The 26,900-nt window shown below is 44.6% G+C and overlaps 1 protein-coding gene across 5 annotated transcripts in view; it reads right to left on the bottom strand.

The window, feature by feature from the left end:
- The window catches only part of LOC104550936 (6-phosphofructo-2-kinase/fructose-2,6-bisphosphatase 4), a 51,882-nt gene extending 25,890 nt beyond the window's left edge, over positions 1 to 25,992 (bottom strand). For 3 of the 5 annotated variants that reach the window (XR_009819785.1, XM_062008184.1, XM_062008185.1), the window contains exons 1-2: positions 9,987 to 10,117; positions 2,275 to 2,391 (exon numbers count right to left, since the gene is read on the bottom strand). Coding sequence is in view for 4 of the 5 variants with exons in the window: in XM_062008184.1 (XP_061864168.1) it covers positions 2,275 to 2,391; positions 9,987 to 10,095 (226 nt within the window). In the remaining variant the exon portion in view is untranslated. Of the gene's footprint in view, positions 1 to 2,274; positions 2,392 to 4,116; positions 4,192 to 9,986; positions 10,118 to 25,872 lie in introns of those variants that run through there. The other 2 variants (XM_062008187.1, XM_062008188.1) reach the window with 2 other exon arrangements.
- Between the last annotated feature and the right edge of the window lie 908 nt (positions 25,993 to 26,900).

Here is a 26,900-nt window from a genome sequence, read left to right as displayed (position 1 = left end):
GGGCCAGTGTTGTCAGGCAATAGCCCCCTAAAAAGAAAGAAATGATTAATTTCATAAGAAAGAATATTTACTACAAGAGTCACGTACAGCAAAGGAAAAAGTGCTATCTAGGAGGATGATCTTTAGCCTTTATTAGTAGCATCCACCCCCATGGAAAAGTTTCACAAAGCTAACTGGTACCACAACTACCACACAGCCACAGCTAATCAAAAAAAACCTTCCCAGCGTTTCGTATCTAAAAACCACACTGCAACACAGTTCTGTTCAGGCATCTAATTGACCCAATTTCCTTCAAAAAGCCCTTTGTACTTTTAACCATTTCACATTCTAAACAACACAGGATTCTAGAAGAAATAAAACACAGTATTGATGGCTGAAATGATTCAACTAACATGAACCTCAGACTATTTACCTTCAGCTCTGTTCCTGAACTCCCCTGCTTGATTAACGTGTGTTACATGAAAAGATGGCATTTATCTTTCCTCTGGTTTACATAATCTGTCTCAGAGAATAAGAACACCTACTATACTAAATACACCACAATTTTAAGACATCAAGAGCCACAGAGTAGCAGATGTTAGGGCCACTTGACACTTATGCACAGATTCAGCCTCAATCAATTGGATGCATTACGCAACGTGTCATCTATTCCCTCAGTCAGTGAGGTATTTTAAATTGACTTCAGCCTCAGTAAAACTACATCAATAATGACACAAAGAACGGGAAAGGTCTGTGGTTTTCCAATAAAATACCAAGTCATCTTTTCTAACAAAGACAAACCATAACCAGCAACCTAGGACAGAAGCTCCTGTGGTAACTTTATGTTGTATATCTTTGTAGAATTAGACAGCAATGCTCTATTTTGTATTAAGCACAAGTGCATCTGTTTTCTGATGTGCTGTTCACAGTCACCCATGGAACTTTTCCTATAAGTGAAGCAGACCTCCTCTACCTATTTTACAGTATTTGGGATATATTTAACCAAACATGAACCAGATGTGGACAGTATCTTGTTTGTTGTCCAATACTGGATGTCTGCTTTTCAAAGTTCACACTGTAAAATGCTGGACACAATAACATATAATACATATATATATCTATATGTGTTTCTAACATATAACCATAGCTATATCACATACATTTTATCAGCTATAGGCTAACTTATTTAGATTGTTACTCTGTTTCAGCCTAATGGATAAAATTGAAGTCCCTAAATATCTGATACTACTCACAAGAATGGTTATACCCTGTGAAAAGTTAAAACTCAGTAATTTAAATCCTGTAAACTCTCCCACTCAAACCCTGTAAACTCTCATACTGAATGCAACATATCCTCCAGATCTCATGTAAAGAAAGCATATCAGACAAGTTTCTAAGCGCTTAAGAAAATAGGAAAAAGCTATACCCTAGAATCAAAAGGCAGTTTTAATATGGGCCAGAACTTTTCATCTTGACTTCCTAAGAGCTACTAGGAAATACTCCTCTCATTCAGTACTCATTCAGCCAAAAGTCTGCACTTCGCTATGATCTAATATGTTTAATGTCACGTAAATGATAAACTAGTCATAACTATAAAGCCACCATTACTGCATCACACACAAAAATCACAGAACACTAAATCTACCATTTTCTTCTACAGAAACAGAGTTGAGAACCTGAAATGGACTTAGGTCTTGTTTACTTGTCCATCCTGGCCCCCAAGATAGCAGAGAAGCTTGGGAATGAGGCAGGACAGCCCAAGTCCTTGGCATAGCCAATCTGAGCTGTCGCTTCCCACTCAAAACACATATATAAAGTCCTTCTAGAATGATAACAAGTGGCTGCTTCAGGTCCTTGGGCTCTTAATATTCATACAAAGAGCTGTAACACATTCCATAAATGCAGTTAGAGTTACACAAAGAATTACATGTTGCGCAAAGTTCACAGAAAGTACCCAGCAGTACTGACTGCTTGTCAGCTTGTAAACACAATTCCCTCTCACCCACTTAAAGAAGGGGGGATGGGGAAAGACAGCTAGATAATAATGAATTAAGGGACAAGGACAAAAAGTTGATTTAGGCACCCGGCAGAAAAAAGGAGGTAAATGAACAGTCACCAGAATTTGATTAACTAACATCTAAACAAAACAGAGAGGTTGCATATGCTACTGCTTAAAAATAAGTTAACAAAGGAGGTGGATTTTTAGCAAAGTTGGCAACAAAATTACTGGGAATTAGGTTTATAAAATACTCAGCATCTGCTCTGTCCTGCTGCAAGCAAAAGTAAATCCACTACCTTTCGTAGGAACTCCAATCCAATTTAAATAACGTGTCAGCTTCTTCGAGATGTAGGTTTTTCCTCTTGCTGGGAGGCCCACCATGACAATCAGAGTAGGGCAATTGGTCATACATACTGAAACAGAAAAGCAGAAAACTAGGATTCAGCATTAACATCCCCACAAAGCAAAAGCTTATATTGTGGTGTAAAATGACAATGCTCTCAGAGGAAGTGACTGTTCAAGCAGCTCATGCATCGTGTCTCTGTTTCAGGGGTTTTTTTGGGAGTACAGTGGATCTAACTGGGTTCCTTGTGCTGAATTTTGGAAGGGCAAGACAGTGGTAGTGCAACATTGGACACAAGAGTTGTATGCAGGCAGAAGACAAGTACGCTATTTATTTGCATACGTGTTTTAAGATATACTAAAACAACACCAAAAAAAGGACAGAGACAACTTACACCTCTGTGTACCTCAGTTCAGTGCTTGCATTGAAAGGAAACAGCAAGGTGTACACAACGTTTAGACAGCTTTTAAATCTCTAACACAGGCCTTGACACAGCTCAACAAGCATGAAACAAGCATGACAGATGCAGCTTAACACACTATGGTACAACTGAGTATTCATTATTTATTTCTCCTCCTTGAAATATTAACACAAAATCCCTTTTGAAATAGAACTAATTTTGACTGTTACTTGATGGCTACTAGGAAAAAAGTACAAGTATTCTATGCAATCACAGAACCTTAAGGGTTGGAAGGGACTTCGAAAGAATGGCACAAAACTATGGCTACCTTGCACAAATCTATCACAGTTACGACAAACTGCCTAAAAAGAAAGTTATTGAGGTAGGGCAAAGGTACAACCAGCTCCCTAGAGTTCATATTTGAAAGGGAATTCATTTCTATGCATTTCTATATATTTCCCTATGTGCATCCATTTTCTGTGTCTTGAAAGAGGAGGAGTCAGCTTGCTCCAAAAGACTATATCTCAGTGTAAGGTTGTAAGGTGTAACTACACTGATGTACAAAGCACTGTGATTGCCTGACATTCAAAAATCTTGGATCTGTCCCATCCCACCAAGTCACTTGCATGAATCTGGCACAGTTATTCCACGTAGTAAACCCATCAAAAAAGGATAAATAGATTAGAAAAGACAGATACACTCTTAAAACACACATTAAAGAGAAAAAAAACCAAACTCCAAACCCATTAAAAACACACTACTTTTCAGGAGAGAAAGGAGGCAAAACTTTACCTAACCTCAAACTCAAGAAACAGTCTAGTCCATGCAATGAAAATTACAGGGAACCCAATGCAAATCAAAACAGATCCATCCAAATACATCCATGTCTCCAGGACACCAATAAAAGCCCTCAGAGTAAGCTCCTCTGTGCAGATGCCTATAAAGAAGGATGTTTGCCTGTCCTTTTTCCTTGGTGTCCTGAGTTGAATCCTGTGAAGTCCCTCTCCAAGAAGAGGAAGGCAGGCTCAGGAAACAAAGTCCATGAAATGCATAGAGTACAGCGTTTACTAAGCTTAACAGCTATGCTTCTACTTTTAAGGACAATAAAACATAGAGATAGGAGAAATCTCTGAGCCTCTAGAAATTTTAGGAGAAAACATTGCTGTTCAGAGACAGTTTGAAAGGTTCTTCACCTGAAATATCTAGTAGTATCAAGTTTTAAGCAATTTTCTGGTGTAAGCAGGGAAATAAAGACTTGTAAAAGACAAATCAGAATCTGCACAAAAAGGCTCTGAACACAGCCTCAGCTCCACTTGCTTTGCAAGGAACAGTGCTAAATGAAATAGGCTTTTCTACCTATTCTGGACAGAATTGACCAACTAACATCATACTTACATCACTTCTTTGGTTTTTCCCTTCTTCTTCTCCCAGGGTGAGCCATACAAGTTTAGTCTTCTCAACAAATATTTCTCTTTTGTTAACCTAACTATAAACACTGGAGCAGAACTCCATTTTGCAAAAATAAAGGCTAGGGATCTACTGTGAAGAAACATACCTAAATGAGACTGCTTCACAGATTACACCAACTCTCTACCGAAACTATCAAAACTGCCTTTATTAGAGCCCTATGTGTACAGTCTAACTTGCACACCTCATCTGCTATGCTGATCACTCTGTGCACTGCACAGTTTGAAACACATAGTGTGAAATCACACAGCAGAAACCAAGGGAATTATCTGACGGAATTATCTGATGGAGTGTGTCCAGAGACAGGCAACAAAGCTGGTAAAGGGTCTGGAGAATAAGTTGGATGAGGAGCGGCTGAGGGAGCTGGGGGTGTTTAGCCTAGAGAAGGCTGAGAGGAGACATGAGCACTCTCTACAACTACCTGAAAGGCAGCTGTAGTGAGGTGGGGGTCAACCTCTTCTCCCCAGTAATGAATGACAGGACATGAGGAAATGGGCTCAAATTGCACCAGGGGAGGTTTAGATTGGACAATATGAAGAACTTTTTCACCAAAAGGGTTGTTAAGCATTGGAAGGGGCTGCCCAGGGAGGTGATGGAGTCACCATCCCTGGAGATATTGAAAAGACACATAGATGAGGTGCTGAGGGATAGGGTTTAGTTCAGTGATGGGCCTGGCAGTGTGAGGTTAGTGGCTGGACCCGATGATCTTAAAGGTCATTTCCAACTCTAACGATGCTATGATCCCAAACCAATTGCAATCCTGTTATGATCAGGTGTCAGGTTGACTGAGTGCTTTTCCTCTTTAAAGACAGGTACCAGTAAGACAGATGCCCTGCAAACCAAAAGGAGGAATACCACTGATTTCAATAACCTTAAATACTCTGCTTTTACATGATGTCACAGCCCTGTGAACATCTCTACACAGTATCTGGTACTACAACATACTCATTAGGGCTTGTCCTCATCAGAAGGATGCCAGCTTGCAATTTAAAATTAGGGGCACTAATTTAGTTGGCCAACAGTGGTTAGAGTCTAACACCACTTACACAGGTGGCACATAGTGACAAGGGTACCTATGCACTTGTAAGTCAGTCAAAAGCACATTTGCTGGCCAAAACAGCAGATGTTAATAGGTAAATGACAGGACAGAAAAGAACTCAACACAACTACTTAATTTCTTGAGTACCTCAGTGTAGCATTCTCAACTACACACATAAGACTCAGCACAGGCTTTTGGTTTTCCTGTGTAATCAACAAGGCTTAATTTTGCTCATTAGCTCCATAAAAAACTCAGGAGCATAATGAATCACAATGTTCCAGAGATGTCTCAAATACTCAAAAGTGAAAGGTAATTTAATTGTCTTTCTCTTACTGAACCACAGCTTTCTCAACAAAACACTGCCAACACTCACTGCAAGTGGGGAGAGACTTTCATTCCAATGACAGTGTTTAAAATGTCACTGCCTCAAAACTTTCACCTTCCTTTGGAGAAACATAAGCAATTTTGACACGAGGAAATGGACTGATAAAAACAAACAAACCAATCACAAGTTACACAGATATAACTCCTGGGATTAATAAAAACAAACCTCTGGAGGTTAATATTTTCCCAATGGCAAAATGCTCCACTGCCCTTCTCAGAGCACCTCACTGTTATTGACTTTACATGAAAACCAATTTGCAGCAAAACAGTAGTTATACAGGTGAGAGCTGCAGAGCCAAGGCAGACTCCTAAGTGCAGCTTTCTCTCAATTGCTTATCACTGGACTTTCTGGTTTACCTCCAGAAATCTCCACACAACCTTGCCTCAAGAAAACAAACTATATTCTTAATAATGCTTCACCTGTGTAACTCCTAAGGGTTCAACAGCCCCAACCCGTGGATGTGCTGTCAACACTCATTTTGCTAGAGTTCAGAACTTTCAAAACAGCAAAACAAAACTTAGAGGGTTGTATTCTGCCATTTGTTAAAGATGCTTTATGACTTTACTCTTTTCCTTTACAATAGATGTTTGTGACATATGCATGGAAGATTGGATGTTTATAAACAGTTATATCAAAATCAAAGGTATGTTGCATTCCCTTGCTTAGAGGGAACACACAAAACACACATCCAAGTTAACAGTGGGTGAAAATGGATAAGTGATGAAGTGCATTAAAGCCGAGTGCTGGAATTTAAGCAAAGTCATTATCCCAGTTAAAATATATATACTGCTGAACAACACAGCAAGATGCAGCTCAGAGTAAAATTATGACTGTCTACCCTTCTAAAGTGTATAGAGTCAAGGAAAGACGAAATGACATGCTCATTCCTTGCCTCTTAGACTGTTGTGAAACAACACAAGACACAGAAGAAGATTGTGCAACTAGACTGGGACATTAAACAACACAACTCAGCTATGCAGCATTTCATCAGCCCTCAAAATTCACATGGATCTTGTGAAATCAGAGACAACAGTGGGTATTTTTCAAGCCCATCTACTACATAATATATTATCAGCTCTCCCTTTCACCCAAAAGGAGAGTTTGTTTTTCTTTATCTGTGTTACATTTTGAAGTCAACTTTTAAGACCAGAGGCATTTTCTATCAAGCCACTGCGGTTACTCATCTGAAATTCACGAAGGATTCTTGCTGTTTCTATGGCCTCTGACTCAAGGTCTGTTCTTCAAAATCACTATACTATTTAGAGAATCATAAACAGATCTATTTAAGCCAACACAACCATCCTTTCAAATAAGGTTAGTCCTACATGTCTTCCCCATCACTATTTAGCTATTGCTAATGCATTTTTTACCATTGGTAACGACAATGGGTTATCTTTCTTCACGTTCCCCATCCTGCTGCTCTTCCTGAAGAGCATCCTTATCCTTTACCTGAAGAAATCTTTTAATTTGCCTCTTCTCTCTTTCTCCAAATCCCCAGTTTCTCTCATCACCTTGATTCAAGGGATTCAGAACTCCTATTTCTCATCTAGCTAGCCTCACACCACTGGCTGCTCCTAGCAGCTCTGCCATCCACTTGCTCAGGGTTACCACTTGCTTCCTATACCTTTGATGTCAACAGTGATGGCCCCATCATACACGCCAGTCCTCAAGCTACAGGTGGGACCTCTTTGTCCTTGGCTTATTCACTTTCTCCAGCTCCTAGGGCTGAGAGCACAAATACACACATGGAGCATGAGCTCAAAGACTTTAGGACAAAGATAATCTTAATTTGATGCTTTTTTTTTAGCAATGCACATTCATATTGCTGTATGAACAACAAATTAAATATCATCAGAATGACCAAATTCCAGCAGCTTTAGGGAAACAAAGCCATTAAGTGTAGTAGGGGAAGAAAATAACGTTTAACCACAGGAAGTTGACTATTTATCTCTCATTCCATACACATCCTCTGCTCTGCTCTCCAAACAAATTTCACTACAGCAGCTTTGCTATTTGTTTCTTACCTATTCATAGGTAAGAAACCTTTCACAAAAAAAAACAACACAAAAGTAAATGGCAAATGAAAAAGTGCATTTCTACTGCCCTACAGTCTTACTTTGGAACTTCATTTGGAACAGTTACCTTCATTTCACTAGTCTCATCAGCTACAAAAGCTCAGTCTGCTCAGTAGCCTGCATGGAACCAGAACTCCTTGAAGACATAATGCACTGACTAAAAAAGTGAGCTCTTCAAAGCCTCATCTGAAGCCAAACCCTGCTACAATTATCCAGATTTATTCTCCCATACATAATTTCAGTTGCTACCATTTTTAGAAAAATAGGACTAAAACCAGCTGACAGAGGTAAGTCCCTGTGAAGGTGGATCTGGTGAATCCTCAACTGGAGATCTGCATGATTCTGTCCATCTGCCCTCTAGAAAGAGAAAAGTAGTGCAGATAAAGGTCATTAGCACAAACAAGGAAACAAAAAGACCCAGCCAAAGGAGACTGAAAGAGTTCATCTCCCTTAGCCTTAGCATTCATAAGATATCAGAGTGACTAGCTTCACTGATTCTACTAGAAAGCTACTCTTAAGGACAAGAAAACCACTTTCACTCGAGCTTGAATCTTTCTGAACAGCAACATTTAACATAGTTATCTATAACAGCAGAGAACTGGAATCTCTCAATCCCAGCAGTGCCTCAAATGACCTAGCCTGGGCAATCCATCCTGAGCTGCCACAGCATGGCTACAGACCCTGCAGGCCACACTGTCTCATCAGAACACAGTACGTGGCACATGAAAATCTGAGGATAAAGGGCTCTGCAGCCCCCTTGGACTGGAAAAATTACATAGTGTTCTCAGCTTGCTGGAACAAGATAGAGGGTTTTTATCATGGAAGACCAGGTTCTGCTGCTCTCTAGACTGTTTGTAATTCTTACATACCACATAGACAAATGGATGGAGTTGCAAGAGCAAATGCAGGCAAAAAACCAAAAGGACTACAAAGAAACATTGTCAAATCTTTTTCTAGCAAAAGGGTTTTATAAGGGGTCTTGGGCACCCAAAACTACACAATCCTACAAAAGAACAAGTATGTGAAATCATTTTTTTAAACTTCCAGTCAGGAGAAGTGAAATAATTCTGCCAAGGAGAATGTGCATGTTACCAGATTTCGGTTTTGAGTTTGGTTATGATGGTGTTTTTATGTAAAACAGTGTCTGTGTCAAACCTGTAACAAATCTGATTTGGTTTGGAAAAGAGATGCCACATTAAGGCCAAAACAGAGCATTCTTTTTAACTGCTTACAAGAGTAATTACATACGTTTTCTAACCTTTTTTTTCCTATTTCAGTATTCACCTACTATTTTTCAGGTGCTGGTGGAACTGATTTCATGAAGAAACACACGCTTGTTTGCCTAGCAGAAAACAAGAAAGTTTGGGCTTTTTTTTTTTAGCAAGGACTGGACCAAAGCTGAGGCCATGGACGTCTGCCATACCGGCAGAGCCCTCAGCTCTGTCAGCGCTGCCTCTTTGCATGACAAATAAAAACAATTCCACACGACAAAGCCCCTTTTGTCTGCAAAACTGCCGTGTACTGAACCTCAATTATTTAAGTGAAGAAAAAGGAAGAATAAAAGGGGGGGGAAGGAAAAAAACCTGCGAGGCAAAGTTTGTTAATAAACGATGGTTTACAAACGCCACAGCCAAAGTCTTTAGAGGTTGATGACTTGGTTGGCTGCACCTCAAAATACGGAAAGCCATTAACTCATACAACAGATGGCCTGATGCAGAAAAAAAGCAAACCAAGAATACAGTGACATTTTCAGGCCTTTCTTCAAGAAGAATATACTGACTATAACCGCTCCTCAGAACCAGAGCATTTAAAGAAAAAAAAACAACCCAGCAACAAAAGCAACCAGAAAAAGACTCTTCCCAGCCAAGCGTCGTTGCTTTCCGCTGGGCACACATCCAGCAGCTTCGGGGTTTTCTGCCTTCCTCGGCGTTTCAGGCGATCCTCCATAGGGAACCACGACAGCCTCACCCACCAGACCCGCTCCGTCCCCGCACATCAGCCGCGGGCCGGGGGATCCTCGGAACGCGCCGTCCGCAGCGGCCCCGCGTTAAAGCCCAGGCAAGGGGTCTGGCGCTCGGCGGGGGCAGTAACGGCGGCGGGGCCCTCCCGGCTCCGCCCGCTCACGCCGCTCTCCTCGCACCCCGACCCCGCCGAGGCCGCATCGCCCCCGGGTGCGGCTCCCCCGCGGCGCCACGGCCGAGAGGAGGAGCGGCCGCGCGGAGGGTGCCGCTGACAGCTGCCGGAGCTGCGACAGCGCGGCGCGGACAGCCGTCCCGCCGCGCCCCCCCGCCCCGCTCACCGCCGCGCTGGGCGCTGTGCCCCGCCGGCAGCCCGTTGTCGTAGGGCTCCCATGTCTTCTGCAGCGGGTTCTGCGTGAGCTCCCGCGCCGGCGCCGCCGCCGCCGCCATCCTCGCCCGCCTCCCGGCTCCCACTGCAGTGGCGGCGGGCGGGGCCGCACCGCCTCTCCGCTCGGCGGGGGCGAGGCCGCGCCGCCCCTGAGGCGAGGCTGCCCGCGGGAGCGACCGAGCCCCCGCCCGCCACAGCCCGGCAGGGCGGAGCTGCAGGCCGCGGTTTGTGCGGGAGGACGCGCAGCCCGGGGCGCTCGCCCCGCGCCCTCGCGGCAGAGGCTGCGCGCAGCCTCCCTCCGCCCCAGGGGACAGCGGCCCGACCGGCCCAGGCCGTGCCGCGCAGTTGGTGTCTCACATCGTTCCCCGCGCAAGCCGCGCAGGCACCGGCCCCAGGCTGCGGGAGCAGGAAAGCAGCGCTTGGCAGGAAGCAGACAAGAGCAGGGGTGGCAGCGAGCACGGAGAAGCAGGCGCTGCACTGTCTGCAGCCCCGAGAGTGCAGCTGCACAGAGCACGGTGCTGCCTCAGAAAGGCGGGCTGGGTTTGGTTTTTTAAACCCCAAAAAGAGCACGTTCAGCGAGCATGCAACGTCTTTTAAGTCATGCATCAAATGCAATCTTCAATTCACCTTGTTTTGACCCGAAGGCTAAATTAATGATGGAGAAAACCATAAATAAACAATAAGTTTCTAACATCATGTTTAGCTACCAGGAAAAAGAAAACCTATTCACAAATTACACTGGAAAGATGCCACACTGCAGAGAGCAGTGGCGTGGCAGCTGGGTGTTGTGTTTAGCCATGTTTCAACGTTGTCTTTATCTCTAAAAGTGAAACTTTATTAACTGGGCTGAGCAAAGTCCTAAAATGCTCAATATGGCACTGTTACATACATCTCTTTTACAGAAGATAAATGCAACACAGACTATGGCAGTAAAGTGCCACAGAATATAGTAGTAAAGTGCAACATGCATATTCATTTTTATTCATTGAGAAACTGACACTTATGACACTGACCTGAACACAAAGGCCAGTACATTTATATACACACACAGACTAGTCAGATGCTGAGCATCTGAGGATCATTTTTTGGTTTTCTATTCCATTACAAGCTAAAATGTAGCCTTCTAAACAGAAAACCAGTTCAGAAGCATTTGTTGAGATACTCCAGGGAGAGTTAACTCTGTTTTTCCAAAACCATGTTCACATGACCTGCCCTTCCCTCTTTTCTAAGTCAATTTCCTTCTCTCCAAGGCTGATTAGTCTTCAACTGTAGACACCTGCACTGTATTTTTGCCCTAGCTTATTTTGTCATTTTCAGTTTCCAGACAAAGCAGGGAAGGGCAGAGAAGTTACAGGTCAGAAAACTAGGAGCCAAGAGAGGGAGTTTTTGAATGCTTAAAAGCTGCTTGTTTTTTTTTCTTAAGTATGTATTTAGTTCCAACAGTTGCCAAAAGACTTTCAAGCGGGAAGAGTTTAATATGTTCCAGATTAATCCTGGAAGCCCATCTCCCGAACACACACACAGAACACTGCAACAAGTAGATGACTGACTGAAGGGCAGAGACATGCCACCACCAAGATCCTCCAACTTTCTTAACCAGTAAAGCCAAGCAGATCCATAACAGATGTAATTTTAACAGAAATAACGGATTAACAGGAATGCTGGCATAAAATACACCTCTCGGGCTTGTTTCACATGCATTAAGTAGAAAACATACAAAACTCTTCCAGAAACAAACAAAAAAAGAGTCTGTACCTCCTTTCTGCAAATCCAGACACAGTGCACAGGAACTGAAACTCACTCACACCTGCCTCACAGCTGACCTGACAGCGTTCATACAAGAATAGCATTTCTTCAGAGGTTTGCAGGGTGAACTACCACACTCTTGCCTCCAAGCAGGAGACACACAGTCACCCAACTGTCTTCTTGCTCAGGCAGATTTAAACCCATGGCACCTGTGAAAAACTTGAGTAGGAGTTTGTGCAGGTGTCTGTAGTGACATCAGAGGTATGCATGGACACCTGCTAGCCTTTATTTTTTGTGACAAAGACTTCAGTTTGATGACAAACTGATGTTGTGATGCTGCTCAAACTTATTTAAAGGTTAGGAGTTTGGGTTTTTAACACTTCATTGCAGGAATGGGCTATTTGGCTGAGGACACAGAGAAAGCAAATACAGAAATCTCACGTCATTTCTGAGATCTCATTTCAAAACATGGTTTTCAAGGGCACTACATTCAATTCCCAGAAAGGGACAGAACAAACATTGCTCAGTAGATTGCCAATAAGTGTCAGAGATCACCTTCTGCACAATCACGTCATCATCAACCGCTGTCTTAATCCAGGCTTGAGAAGCAGGACTGATCCCTGCAGGTGAAACACTGCCAACTTGGCCTTATTTGCTGCAAGGGAAGCCCTTACTCCTTGGAAGGCTTTTTCTCAAAGTTGCTGCTCTCGGGGCCATGTTGAGCTGAAAGCTTACCTGAAAAAACACCTCTCTGCAGAGGAAGAACATCAAGAGGAAAAGCAGTCTGAGCTCCTGCACATGAGCAGAACATGCTTGAGTCCAGTAACTGAGTTACACTTATTTTTTTCAAACAACTGACTGACAAGTCAGGAAACTTTTCCAGTTTAATACATACAGCACGTGGTAATTGTTTCTGAGCCAGGGTGAAATAAAAGTGGACATTGAGCCAAGGCTTCTGCTTGATCATACAGTAGACCCTACTTTTAATCTGTAAATAAGATGTACGCAAGTTCCACAATACCTGCAAGTCACTTCCATGCACCTCATTTCCCTAGCCAGGATGCCACTTTATAGTCCAACAGCCTATGAAACACCCAGCATCTCTGCCTCTTGTCTTTCCACCCTCACTCCAGCGCATCAGCTCAGTACTTGGAGAAAGACAAGAAGACTTCCCAGTCCTCTGGGCACCCACACTCACCACACAAGCCCAGCAGACACAGCCTGCAAGAACCAGCTCCTGAACCCTTCTGCAGTGCTGGCAATGCAGCCAGAGACATCTGTGACTTCAGGGTACATGGGCTCAGCTGGAGGTCACAACATCTGGTTTGTGTGAGCAGGGTGGCAGCAAAGGAGTCTCCACACTGTGCCAGGCCCAGAGGTCAAGCCTGAGATGTTCCAGCGCTGTGTTTACAGCCCTGACCAGACGATGCCAATACCTCGTGTCCCTGATTTCGCAGCAAAGCACAAAGAAGCCGTTTCTGGGAAGTTTCTGAAACAGAACAGGGACTGCAACTTCCAAGATAAAAAGCTGCTAAAGCACAAGCTCCCTACGTTCCCTTTCTTATTGCCGACGTTTATTGAAGCTGCTTGTGAGGTTAGCCATGCTCCGTACGAAGCCGAGCAGCACAAACCCACCACTCGCAAGCGCCTTTAGGAAACCCCACAGCGACTGGCGGTTTCTGCAGACACCGGGCATGACGGCGGCCGCCGCCTTTGGCCGTGCCCGCCACCGGGTGCCGCCGAAAGCCCCCCCGGGGAAGCCCCCCGGGCCCCGCAGCTCGCGCCTGGGCAGCGGCAGCCGCCGGGGCTGCAGCCCCACCGCCCCCCGCCAGGCGGCGCCCCGCCACCGCCGCGCCGCGCCACCGCCAGGCTGCAGGCGCCCCCCAGCGGCCGGCTCCGCACAGCGAGCGGCACCGGCGCGGGTTGGGATGCGGGGGTCCCGTGTCCGCGGGCGCTGAGGAAACACGGCTCGTTGGAGCCCGCCGAGCTGCAGCGGATGGCACCGACCCTGACTACACCCCTGGGAAAAGCCAGGAGCTGGCCTTTGCCTCTCAGGAGCATAGAGCCGAGTTGCGCTGCCGGCGCTGTGCCAGGGGACATCAGAGCTCCGCAGAATGCTGGTACCAACATACACCAGCTCTCGGCTTTTAAGCAGCCAAGGTAGAGGCAGAGGTTACAGAGAGCTGCAGGGAGGAAAAGTCTGCCTAATCCCGAGTTATTTTCCTCAACTAAATGAAAACACAAATTACTGGGGAGAATTCCCAACCAGAACCAAACAGCCCCATTTCATTCCAGATACCCAACACCAACAAATTGTATTTCATCATTAACCTAATGCTTCCACTTCTCTAAAGCAATTCTCTTTCCACAGTGTCACAGTCAATTCTTTTGTCCCTGCAGTCTCAGTTACTAACCACTTTGAGAAAACCATTGCTACTGCACCTGACCTTTACACAAACTGGTAAGAAATAGCTGGCAAAAACCTATATCCAGGTGTTCTCTATTGCAACTGGCAGATTACTGCTCTAGCAAGAAGTAACAAGCAGAAATTAGTTTTAAATGGTCCCATCTTAAAATAGGTACTTCAGTTTTCTACACAGTGCAATGGTGAAAGGAGGAGAGATCAGAGACAGAGTCCTTATTCCCCCACAGGCTGCATGACCCCAGCTTCTGGCTGCTCTAGAAGATTTACAACACATAGCACAGCACGAGCTTAGTTTCAGCGCAGCTCAAGGAGACACAGAGAAAAGAATGTAGAGTTAGAAAAGACTCTTATGTATGAATGTTACTCATGAAACAGACAGGTACCAGCAGAGTCTTCAGCCACAGGCTTATCTTGCATATCCAGCTTCAGCATCCAACCAACACTCCCCAATTCCACACAGACTAGGTGGCTCTGACCAGCTAACACAGCCTGCTACACTGCATCACAGTCTTTGTATAGAGGATAATTCCTACTGAACTTGAGCTTTCTCTTTATATATATATATATAAATTAAGAGTTACCTTCAGCAGGCTTGTGGCAGACCATCATTGGCCAAAATCTATGCAGCTGGAAGCATCACCAGAGGACAGCCAGGACAGCTATCTAATATACAAGGCTGTTACAACACTGCAAGCCAATTAGAGATGATGACCAAATGCACAACAATGCTTCACCCTTTTTGTTCCCAAGTAACAACACTCCAACATTTCAAAACTGGATTTCCAGTGGAATGGGAGAGATTACTCCACACACACCTTTACAGTGCTGATGGTTTTGTTTTGACCAAGCACTTGTTACAGTACTCTTAGATGGTGAAAAGCTGCAGCTTCTGGCTAATAACAGCATCCAAACTCTCAGACTGAACCAAGTTTCTACTCTAATGACCAAAACTACCATACAGCAGATGGGACACTTGGCCTGTTCAATCACATCCCTTATTAGACTAACACCACCTCAGGGGACAGACTGTTCCCTCCCCCAGGTAATTCTCATATTTCTGAAGTACAGATCAAGCCTGGCAGGTTCTTCCTCACTAGGGAAGAGGAGTCCTTAACAAGCTCCCAAAAACACAATGACCAGCTGCTGGGTATGTTGTCACCTTTGTAAGGCAAGTACTAACTCGACTTTGCTCTTCAATTGCCAAGGAAACCTAGAGATAAAGGAAGCTGCAGCAGCAACCAAAAAGGCAGCTCTTCCTCCCAGACTGTTCCTGAGCTCCTGGATGATGACAAAGATAATGCCTCAGGAACAGTCATTCTGTGGAAGACATCCCTCATCAGTTAAAAACTCAACTTCTCACAAAGAATAGAATAAGTTCCTTCCCATGAAAAGCTTAGCAAGCACAATGAGCAATCAAGGAAGAGATATGTAACACTGCATTAGCAAAATTACATCATTGATTCATACCTTCTCAGTTCAGTTGCTTGGGACTTGTTCTACGTCAGCTCTTAAATGAAGACTTCCCATCTCAAGACTGCCTATGGTTTTCTCCTCAACCAAAAGTACCATCCTTTTTTGTTTCCCCACAGTTTAATATCCCAGGAGTCATGCCAACAAAAATGACCCACTAAGTCCTCAAAAATTTCAAGCATCTCACATGACAGGTTCAGCAGGTTCCCCATTTCATCTTGACACATCCCTCCATTTAGGACTGTATTTGAAACCGACTGAAATCATGAGGACCAGGCCTTGTGATAGACAGCCCTTTCCTACTCCATTTCTTCTAAGCAACAAATAATCCACTCCATCATGGCATCATCCACTCCATTTCCTATTTCTTATCACTGCCTAAAGGGGAAAAATTCCAGTTGTCTTGAAGTATACTGCTCCCTCAAAGACAAGCAAAGCCATTAAGGATTCAGAATGAAAAAAGGATCTGCCTTCAGCAATACACATTTTTGGTAAAATGAACTCTTTTAAAACAACTTCTGTTAGACTTCCTAGCTACAGATCAATCTACCAAAGAGAGTCAGAAAAACACCCATGTATAATCATGCTTTATATGAGAATGAGCTACTACTAAGAACAAGAAATCTCTTCAGTACAATTGGGAATAGATTTAAACAATGTCCAAGATTCCCCACAGACAAAGCTGTACAGATTCTAGAGACTCCTTAAACTGAAACTAACATTCCTTAGCAGAGACAAGAACAATAATTAATCCAAGCAGATGATGTTGGTATGAAGAGGTGAGAAAACAAGTTCCTACTTATTCTAATGATCATTAACACATCTGATACAAAGGAAGGCAGGTTTGACTGGGCTCAGGACATCAGAAGCTTCACAGCACACTTTGGCTGGGAAGGGGGCTGATTCCCACACATTTGCATTCATTATGTTTTCTTTGTCATCTACTGAAACATTGTGATAGTTATTCATCCTGCATGCCAAACAGTGCTGTATCCCTTACAGTGTGGCTTGATTCCAGCATACTTTTGTGTTTTCAAAACCATGACAACCTCTTGATCAGGAAACAAACACTAGCTATACAAGGGGGTTTCTTGTAACACTTGTACGATGAAGTCTTGGATCACTTGCTACAGAACCCACACTGGTATTGCATGCATACAAAACCTATCAGATAATCTAAGACTACTTGGGGAGACACAGGTTTTATCAGCAGAACATCATCTCATCAATACATGGACTGCATGAGGATCCCAGAGAATACACTGAGGTTCACACATACAGTATTACCAACAAAAAAAATACATCTTGCTACACTGTCACTCTGTTCTTTTATTATGTTAATGTAAATCATTCTTGAAAGTGTGGCCATTCAGAGTCCTTTCGTTACTTCTAAATATACAAACATGTTAGTTTACATGTTTATCACATTTCAGAATAAATAACCCCATCAATGAGATGCCATTAGTCTTAACACTGGATTACCTGTGGAATGGGAGAAGTTTCCTGTGCTAAGTCTAACGTGAGCTGTAGATGTAAAGCCAGTCTGCCTTTATTCTTTAAGCCTGAAGGATAAATCACTCATTCTTTACACCTCCAGTCCAAGCAGCCACCTCCCAGCTTCAACTGAGAGAAATTTGAAGTTATTTCCTTGGAAAAAATAGGCCAGATGCTCAAGTGGTGCTTCCAGGTATTCAAGTATTGCTTACGACTATTTCCATCACCACAACATTAAGCAACATTTTAAATCTTCCTGTTATGATGCAACATGAAGCAAAGATTTCAAGAATCATGTTTTCTGAGTACAATCCAGTATTAAAAACCCCTTTGTAGCTTACTGTACACCAGGGACTTCAAACTATTTACCTGAGGGAGTGTATTTTAAAAAGTACAGAAAGAGGACATTAAAATCCACGGCATTTGCACAAATTGCCTATTTACATTCAGAGGTCTAGAAGGTAATTGAAGTACTGCATTTCCAAGATGGTAAGTCTGAGGACAGTTGTTCCCATACATTGTTCTGGTAGTATCTGAGGTTGTTACCTCAGCAACAGCACGTACAGCCTTGCACAACCACTGGATGGCTGAGCAAACCCAGGTACACTCTCCTCTTCCTTGGAAGTGTGAAACAGCAGTGAGACTGTTTACCCAGCACTGCATCAGTTACCTGGAATCTGAGATACAGCCCCAGAAAACCAAAGCATGATTAACATTTGAGAGAGATGGAAAAGCAAACAAAGTTTCATCCAACAGGATGTTTGTCTTCGTGCATCTTGAACCTGCAAAAAAGCAAAATCTCTACTGAGCCATCTGAAAGCGTTCCCATCACCTTAGAACTCCCTACTCCTTTCCAGGCACATTAGAGAAACATCCCCAATTCCAAGTTTGGGTTTGCTATTACACCTAAGTGTAGTTAAAACGAGGACAAGGAAAGGATTAGCAATTTTAAGTAAAACAGACAACCCTTCTCCAGGCTGAAAGGCCTATGAATTGTGCTCACTCACAGCTAGCTTCATCTTCTGTATTTTAACGTTTATGACGTATATGTATACTCTGTCCTTTCACTCAGCTCGGATGCCAGGAATCCCACTGGTTTATAACAGCTAGATCTGAAAAAACAGCAAACAGGGGCAGCTTCCTTCTCAGAGTGGAACTTAAACACTTAACGCTATCTTTAAAACCAAGCACTATCAACTGTCTTCAGAAGAAGAACTTCTCAGGGCAGCTACTTTAAAGAAAAACATCTGTAAATCCTTATTACATGCATTAGGAGAGTTGTCTGACAAGCTAGAAAAGGAGAATAATATATTAAAGAGTACACAGAATTTGCATGTGATCTAAATGTGTGATGTAAACCTAATTAATTTTTTTAAACAATTAAGGCTTTGGGACAAAGCTACCCTTCAGGTGGCAGCGTTTTAAGAGCCAAGAGGTAAAGAAAACTTAAGAAACACCATCTGGGGTTTGGAGCTCAAAATGTTGAATGACTGCTGATGGAGAAATTGAAAAGAAAAAGAAGGAAGACAGCCACTGGACCCAGTGACAAACCATCAGGGGTGTAGAGTGCATCTGTGAGTCATCAGCACATAATAGAAGCTGAAACCCTGTGAACACGTGAAACGGCATGGGGAGACAAGAGCAAGACAAGGTCAAATCATGGGAGGAGAAGATGCCAGACGGGAAGGGGGAAAGAAAGAAAGAAAAACAAGATGTTAGAAGCAGCAGTGACTGTGCAGAGAAGTCAGAACAAGAACAAAACAGGGGGGTTCAAACATTTCAGTGACATAAAGAACAGGTAAATAGACAGAACCACCCAGGCAGAGGTTGTACAACTTCACATTATAAAAGGGACTACACTTGACTGAGAGCTAGAATAAACAAAGAAAAAGGGCATGGGAGTGAAAGGTCCAACAGCTCCAGCATATATTACCATATGGGAGAAGTAGGTCGTTAAGGAAAAAGCCCACAGCAGCCAAAGCGAAAGCAAACGAATTAATGGGGCAGGGACAGGGCCTGAAGTCCTCTATGTACACCTACGGTTATATTTGTGTGTTCCATAGGCAACAGAGACAAGAAAACAGGTTTCTGAAAACAAAGAATAAATCCCTCTGGAAAGGCAGCATGGAAAACTGACACGAGGAAAAAAAACCTCATGGCGTATGTGGCGCCAGCTGCCTCTGGAAATCTTCTTAAGCTTTATGAAAAAGGAGCGTGCTCATCCAAATGAAAACACAAGCAAAGCTTCTCAGAAGCTATCAATAGCAGAATTTATAACAAAGGCACAATGAATCTTAATTTAGCAAACTACAACGTTTGTCATGTAGTCTAAAACTTAACAGTCAAGAGGGGAAAAAAACCAACAACACAGGCAAGACATACTGAGATGCAAATCACTGGTGAATGTCAGTCTTCATAGCCTCCAGGGCTGATTTCTCATTTTCTGTGTGTTTTGCAAGTGCAGCTAGATGGCTCATCAGCTTCTTGAGACTAACAGGATCAATATGCAGATGAGGAAGCTTAATAAGAGTAATAAAATTACCAACAGGCAAAATAATCTAATTTACGGAGTGCAGACAGGCTAAACAACACTAATGCTACAAAACAAAAGTTCTTGCAAGGAGAAACACTGCAAGGGAGAGTAGCCAACATAATATTAGGAGAAAAATCACCTTTTCTTAAAATAAACCTCCTGAATTCTCTTTATAGTCCAATAAATAAGTTTGTTTTCTTTAAAGAGACTCATGCTGCAATAGGTTTGCAGAAGGCCATACTCCATCACATACAGCATATGCGAGAGCCTTTGGCACCAGAGTGGGTAAACACACTTTCAGAAACTTAAATTTAAATATAAATTGAGAGCAAAACATATGGGATATGAAGATGGGGAGGGGGAAGCAAACAGGCACGCTAGCCCTCACACTTGCCTCTTCCAGTGAAACACCAGCTGTCCAGACTTACTGGTTCTAGCCACCTCACAGTGGGTTGTTCTGCATCCTCCTTGGATCTCCTCTTCCTCAAAGACATCTCAAGTTGTTGACTGATTTGAAGCTCATTTGATGCAAAAAGGTCCTCAAAAACATTAGTCTCCTACATTTTAGTGAAAACTGGCTACTAGGAGAGCAAAGCTGCCCTGCCAGCGCTCCCACTACACAAAGTGCTTTGACCTGTCCCATCAGACACGAGACTGACACCAGAAGAGCTCAAGTCCTTGGAACTGACCCAGCTGGGGGAAAAATAAAGGCAATTGCAACTCCAAAACATAAATCCATCTATTCCAGAATTGCTTGAATTGTAAGGTCCCCACAGTCTACTCTCCAAACAGAACATTTCACTTGGGGGGGAAAGCAGCTATATCAATTTCCTACCAAAAATGAGTAATGACTTCAGCTGTAACAGGAGGGCTTGTTTCCTCCACAGCAAAGACTCCCTTGCAGCTTTTTTCCCCCCTCCTTCTTCACCCATCAGCCTACCTCTCACAAGCCATCTGAGGTTTTTTAATGGCAAGAGTTCACGAACCCCAGAAATCTCCCCATTGTATTGGGGAAACCAGTTTCATTTTGGTAGTAGAAAAAAACTACAAAGCTCTTCTATTTTTTCCCTCCTTAACGCAGAAGGTAAATGTTGCAGAGCTTCATAGGGTGAAGAATACCCCACCATTGTTGTTATTAACCAACAATGTTAATTAGATTTCCAGGGACATATCAACATAAAAGAAAACTTAAAAGGAAAAAAAAAAAGCTAGCCTTAAACCCAAATGTTATTGTGGCAGCAATCATTGTCTGAAGAAGCAGTTATAGATGCATTAAAACAACTCGTGTTTGTTGTGCTCCTTGGTTACTTTATGTCAAAAGGGGTGTGTGTAGTCATATGGAAGCTTTTAACTACAAATAAATCACCACAGGTATTTAGTCTCTTGCATCTTTTGATTTAAACTACCCATTGGCAAACTGCATATAAAGCAGTCATGAGGATTTCTTGCTACTTAAGGAGATCTTCCTATTCGTGCACCTAAAACACATACAGGACCAAATCAAGCCTCTGCAGTTCCAGTGCAGGCTAACCCAAATAGCCAAGTATGCCACAGTCTGCAGGTGAGGAAGTCATTCACACGTGAATCCATTTCAAAAGATGCAACACCACAAGTGGATTTTCCCAGCAAGGCAGAAATAGCACATCTAAATCACTTGGAGGTATCACTTCAGTGACACGTACCAACCCTACAACAGGTTTGTGCCTGGCAGGGAGATGTTGTAACTCTAGAAGAGAACAGCTGCCAGGGAGCATGGATGGCACATCTCTCCCAACAGCCCACCCCTTCCCAGTGCCAAGGCACAACACATGTGAAGCCAGCTTCTAAACCATGGCACCAACAGATGTGACACTAAGCAGAGTGAGAAGAAAATGTCACCAACAGTTATACTTCTGAACATGAACAAGTTAGGTGGTCAACTTCAGAGTGAAAAGGGAGATAAGAACTAAGCCCCATTCTGATTTACCCTTTCCTGCATTTTTCCTACTTATGTGTGGCTTGTAAACAAGATGGTAAAGTACTGAATCATCTGGAAACTAATGTCATGTAGTCATTCTGCATATCTAAGTAACTGGTGGTGCTGAAATTATACCAAAACATATAAATTTATGCTGTAACAGGCACATTATTTCCACAAGGGCACTCATGACAGATCTGTTTCATTAATAAACCATTAGAAAACATCCCGTTTGTGTCACATGGATAAAAGTCAGTTGCAATTAGGAGACTCAACATTTGCATTCAGGACCTACCATGGCAGCTACAACACTTAAAGATTTCAGAATCAAGTCTGGTGAACTGCTTCAGATCCTTCAGTGTTGCAGACAACAACATCCAAAAGAGCCCCTCAATTCGCCAGCTTCTCAAATGAGAGTTTGACATAACCAAAACACAACCAGAGAAGCACTTACAACTGCACTGTTACCACAGCACGGGCAAGCTTGCCCATTTTATGCACAAAGCACAAGTATTTCTTCTCTTTGCATGGACACAAATTCACAGGCCCACCACATTATAATGATTTTGCTTAACCACACAGCACCACCTGACAGCTACAAGGTCAGTACTTCACTGGGTAATACATTAAGTACACCTGGAGACTAGCATTCATAATTAGCATGTGATTACAATATCTAAGGCCAGGTTTTATCAGGCACCCAAGAACGAGCCTCATTATTAGTCAATATGACCCCATGTAATATCATGTCATAGCCAGCCAGGCCAGCATTCTTCCAGAAACTATCCCTCTGCACAGTAAACCATACCTGAAATAGATCCATCACCTCTGAAAATAACCACTTATGTGAAACAGTGAGGGGAACTTTCCTATATCCTCACTTTGAGCATCTGATATAAAACCAGGAATCAACTTAAGTCACTTAGTTTTAGCCATTGGAGAGCCCAACTAGACTAGTGAGTTTGGAGTTCCTTATTCTCTTTTACTCCCTTATACAAGTTAATTACTTAATCTCTTATGCTCTCAGAGACTGCAAGTCAAGTGCTGTGTCTGTGACAAAAGATTAACAGACTAATTATTTGACTGAAAATGGGCAGCAGGGGGGTAAGGCTTCTGGGGAAAAATGGAGCAGATCCAAGGAACCCAGCACTTCTCAGGCCTAAGGCTTCCTCAGCTGTATTTTGGGCTCTTTTTTTACTTTCTACTACATTTGCCTTGGGACTTTTTCCAAGGCCCTGCCCCACCCAGGGTGTGGGGACATAAACTTACAGTATATTCAGTAAATTGAACCAAGAAAAACCCCACAACAACCCCAAACCAAGCCAGAAAAAAAACCCCACAAACATCAAAGGAACAAAACATATGGAGTGAGAAGGTGAGAATACTCCACACCAGGGCATTTCCTTTAGAAGAAGGATGAAGCATTCCCCAAATATGAGATGTTTTCCAGCATTTAAACCTAATGTTTATTTCCCAAGAACAATCTTTGGACATTAGATGTAGAGGTTAAGCCCCAAGGAAACCATGCAACTTCAGTGAGCAATTTAGAACACATCCATAGCGCTTCATCACAATTAGATATCATCCACACATTGGATTTACCAAATCTCTTACTCATAAGAGCAGAAGGAACATTTGACGCAATGAAATTGAGAAAAATAATGGTGTAACCAGGCTGATTCTTTTAAATTAGATGGATGATACATTAAAAAAATAAAGTGCTAGAAGCACTTAATCCAACAACATCCCACCCCTGGTAAGGGTGATGTTTATAACTTAGTACTGTTTGGTAACAAAATGTCCTCTCTCAAAGCAGACCCTTCCTTCAAATGACCTCAAAAAAGTTCTGAAACAAAATCCTCCCCAAAATGCTCTCAGCTTTGGGCCCTGCATAACTATCCCTACACGAATACTCTCATTAGATGATGCGCCAATTTAAAAGGACTGGCATCTTATGTAAATGGATGTTATTGCTTTTAATTGCAGCCATAATTATGGGAGTGCCTCCCAACTGAGTAAGGACACATTAAGCAAACTTACTGGAAACTTTGTAAACTGCTCTGCAACATATTGGATGAGCACCAAGAGTCCCACAACTGTCCACATGCAGTCCCATCTTCAAGCTCTCTGCAGAGCACTACAAAAATCAGTCGACCCTGTATGAGATCACTCTGAGCTCTGCCTGGTTTAGTACATTTTTGCCTCCTGTTAACTGGTTTCTCTTCAACATTTAGCAACATAAAATTGAATTAATGTTATTAAAATCTTTAAAAGTCTTCAAGTTTCTTCAACTTTTTTTTCCTCCTCAAACTCCAAAGGGCTGTATGAGCACAACAGGACCTGCTATAGACTCTGCACTGAGCCCTATGAGCACAACAGGACCTGCTATAGACTCAGCACTGAGCCCTATGAGCACAACAGGACCTGCTATAGAGTCAGCACTGAGCCCTATGAGCACAACAGGACCTGCTATAGACTCAGCACTGAGCCCTGTGAGCACAACAGGACCTGCTATGGACTCAGCACTGAGCCCTATGAGCACAACAGGACCTGCTATAGAGTCAGCACTGAGCCCTATGAGCACAACAGGACCTGCTATAGAGTCAGCACTGAGCCCTATGAGCACAACAGGACCTGCTATAGACTCAGCACTGAGCCCTATGAGCACAACAGGACCTGCTATAGACTCAGCACTGAGCCCTATGAGCACAACAGGACCTGCTATAGAGTCAGCACTGAGCCCTATGAGCACAACAGGACCTGCTATAGACTCAGCACTGAGCCCTATGAGCACAACAGGACCTGCTATAGAGTCAGCACTGAGCCCTATGAGCACAACAGGACCTGCTATAGACTCAGCACTGAGCCCTATGAGCACAACAGGACCTGCTATAGACTCAGCACTGAACCAGGCTACGAGAGCACTACCCATTTCAGCAGCTCCCTGGCACAGCCAACAACTCACTGCTTATCAAAGACACTGGCGCAAGCATCGCACCAGTGACCCAGAGAACAATGAAGGGTTCTCAGTTCAGCCACGGCTGAGCAGTGGCTTGTCACTGTGTTCCAACAGCTGAATCGGGGTCCTCCTTTTAATCCGAGTGGTTTGGAAACCATCAGCCTTACTGAAATGCATTTGCATGCCCTGGCTTGGAGTCAGGCATGAATGAAGTGGGCAGCAGCCTACCATAACAGTCAGAAGCAAAGCGATGGCTGTAAACAACAGCAATCACTTGAATCACTGGGCAGGAACCACAGCCAGGCAACTCAGAGTGCCAGGCCAAGGCTCCCCATCCCGTTAACACACCTGCACACAACACCACTCTGCTTCAGCCTCCCAGCCCTGCCCCCCGACACAGGACAACCCAGGAAGGTGCCAGGTTTATCTTCAAGCCTACAGAACACAATTTTCCTGGAAAGGGGGGGGAAATGGCCAAACATGACAAGACTGTGCCTGCTTTCAAAAGTCCTGTTGCATTTGCGTCACAGCTGTCACCCTGCATTACACAAAGTGCCCAACGGACACACCAGACCCCCAGCCCTCGGGGAGGGCCGGCCTTTTCCGAGGAGGGCTCCGACGAGCCAGCGGCCAAACCTCACAGGGCAAGATAAAGAAGATGCAGATTACTTGTTTTTATGGTGTTGCCATTAGGAATAGGGGAAGGACTAAGTGGTTGGATCGGTATTTGCCAAAGCACGGATTTTACAGCCTTCCCGGGCCAATGGACAGCACCAGCGCTTGGAGGAGCGCGATGTAAACGCTCCTTCCCACAGGCAGTTAAAGAAAAAAATCCCTCACAGCAAAGCAATTTCCAAAAATAGCTCAGAAAGCAAACAGCCACTGGTACACGACGGTTCCCTTTTTGCACACCGCATCTCCCAAGCCTTCCCTCTGCCTTGGGCTGTTCGCGGCAGAAGCCGCGAATCCCACTCCCCACCTCCCGAGCCTTTTGGGATGCCGGCCACCCTTTCACTCCGCGGTGGAGCCGGATGGGAGAGATCACACCGAGGTGTCCCAGAACGCACGACCCGTCCCCTCGAGCCTTGCCCCGACACGCGTGGGACATCTCCGGGGCCGAGGGCCGTCCCGTGGGCACCCCCGGCTCCGCAGCCGCGGGTGGGAAGAGGCGCCTCGGCGGGCGCCCGGCCCCAGCCGAGCCGCCCCCGGTGCGGGCGGGGAGGCCGCGGGAGGCCCCGGCGGCTGGGGCTCCTACCTCGGCAGCGCCGGCAGCCCCACATCTTCGGCGGCGTCTCGGCTGCGGAGGCGGGACGGCGCGGCCCGGCGCTGCGCGGCCGCGGGAGCCCGCCGGCTGCCCCTCGGCGCGGCGGAGGCGGGAGCTGCGGCCGCGGCCGGGCCCCGCGGAGCTGCCCGCGGGGGTGCGCGCCCCGCGCGGGGAGGGGCGGAGCGGAGCGGCGCAGCTGGGACCGGCCCCGGGCGGAGACCGGCCCCGCGCGGGCCCGCCCCGCCGCGCCCTCCCGGCTCAGCGGCGGCGGCCCCGGGCTCGGCCCGAGCGGGATCGGCTCCGCTCGGCCGCCCGCAGCTCTGGGCGGGGGGAAGGCGGCTGCCGGGCAGCGCCGGTGCCCTTCGCACCCGGAGGAGAAGCGGAAGGGACGACTAATATTTTGTCTTTAATAAGCCAAATTAAATAAATAAAAACTTATATAAAGACATTTAATAGCGCTGGAGCAACTGGAGTGGTTTCACAGACCTGAACGCGAACACGGCCAGCCTAGCAGGAGAGAGGAAGCAACAGTCTCTTGAGAAGAGGGTGTTTTATCAGCAGCGAGCACTTAGCCAAGCTCAGGAGCAGCTGTGCAGGACAAGCAGGAGCCACAGGTGACCCCAGCGTAGGTTTAATGGATCCAAGCTGCAACGCACCACACCGTATCCGCAGGCAAGGTAATGAAAGAGGCCCAGGCTGGGATTCACCTCTCAGTGAGCCTGGAGTTCCCTGGGAAAGCAACTACAGCCTGCGACGTGCACTCAAGGCACAGCCACCCACCTGCTTTGTGCAGGAGCTTTTCCCTGCACTTGCCATATAAAACTCCTGAGGATAATTTGGCACCCGAAGCTTGGTGGGAACAGTCCTCTAGCTCCTTATGCTGTGCTCATGGTGACATGTGTGTACGTTACCTTGTTCAAGTAGGGACTGATTATTTTTGTGGCTTGGCTTCATTAACTGCTTTGTAATTTTATTGGGCTGTCCATGTGAAGGCAAATGTGAAATAAATGGGTAATTAT

Source organism: Colius striatus, chromosome 15 (assembly GCF_028858725.1).
Source record: "Colius striatus isolate bColStr4 chromosome 15, bColStr4.1.hap1, whole genome shotgun sequence".
Taxonomy (NCBI): Eukaryota; Metazoa; Chordata; class Aves; order Coliiformes; family Coliidae; genus Colius; species Colius striatus.
This window is presented reverse-complemented; position numbering and strand designations above follow the sequence as displayed.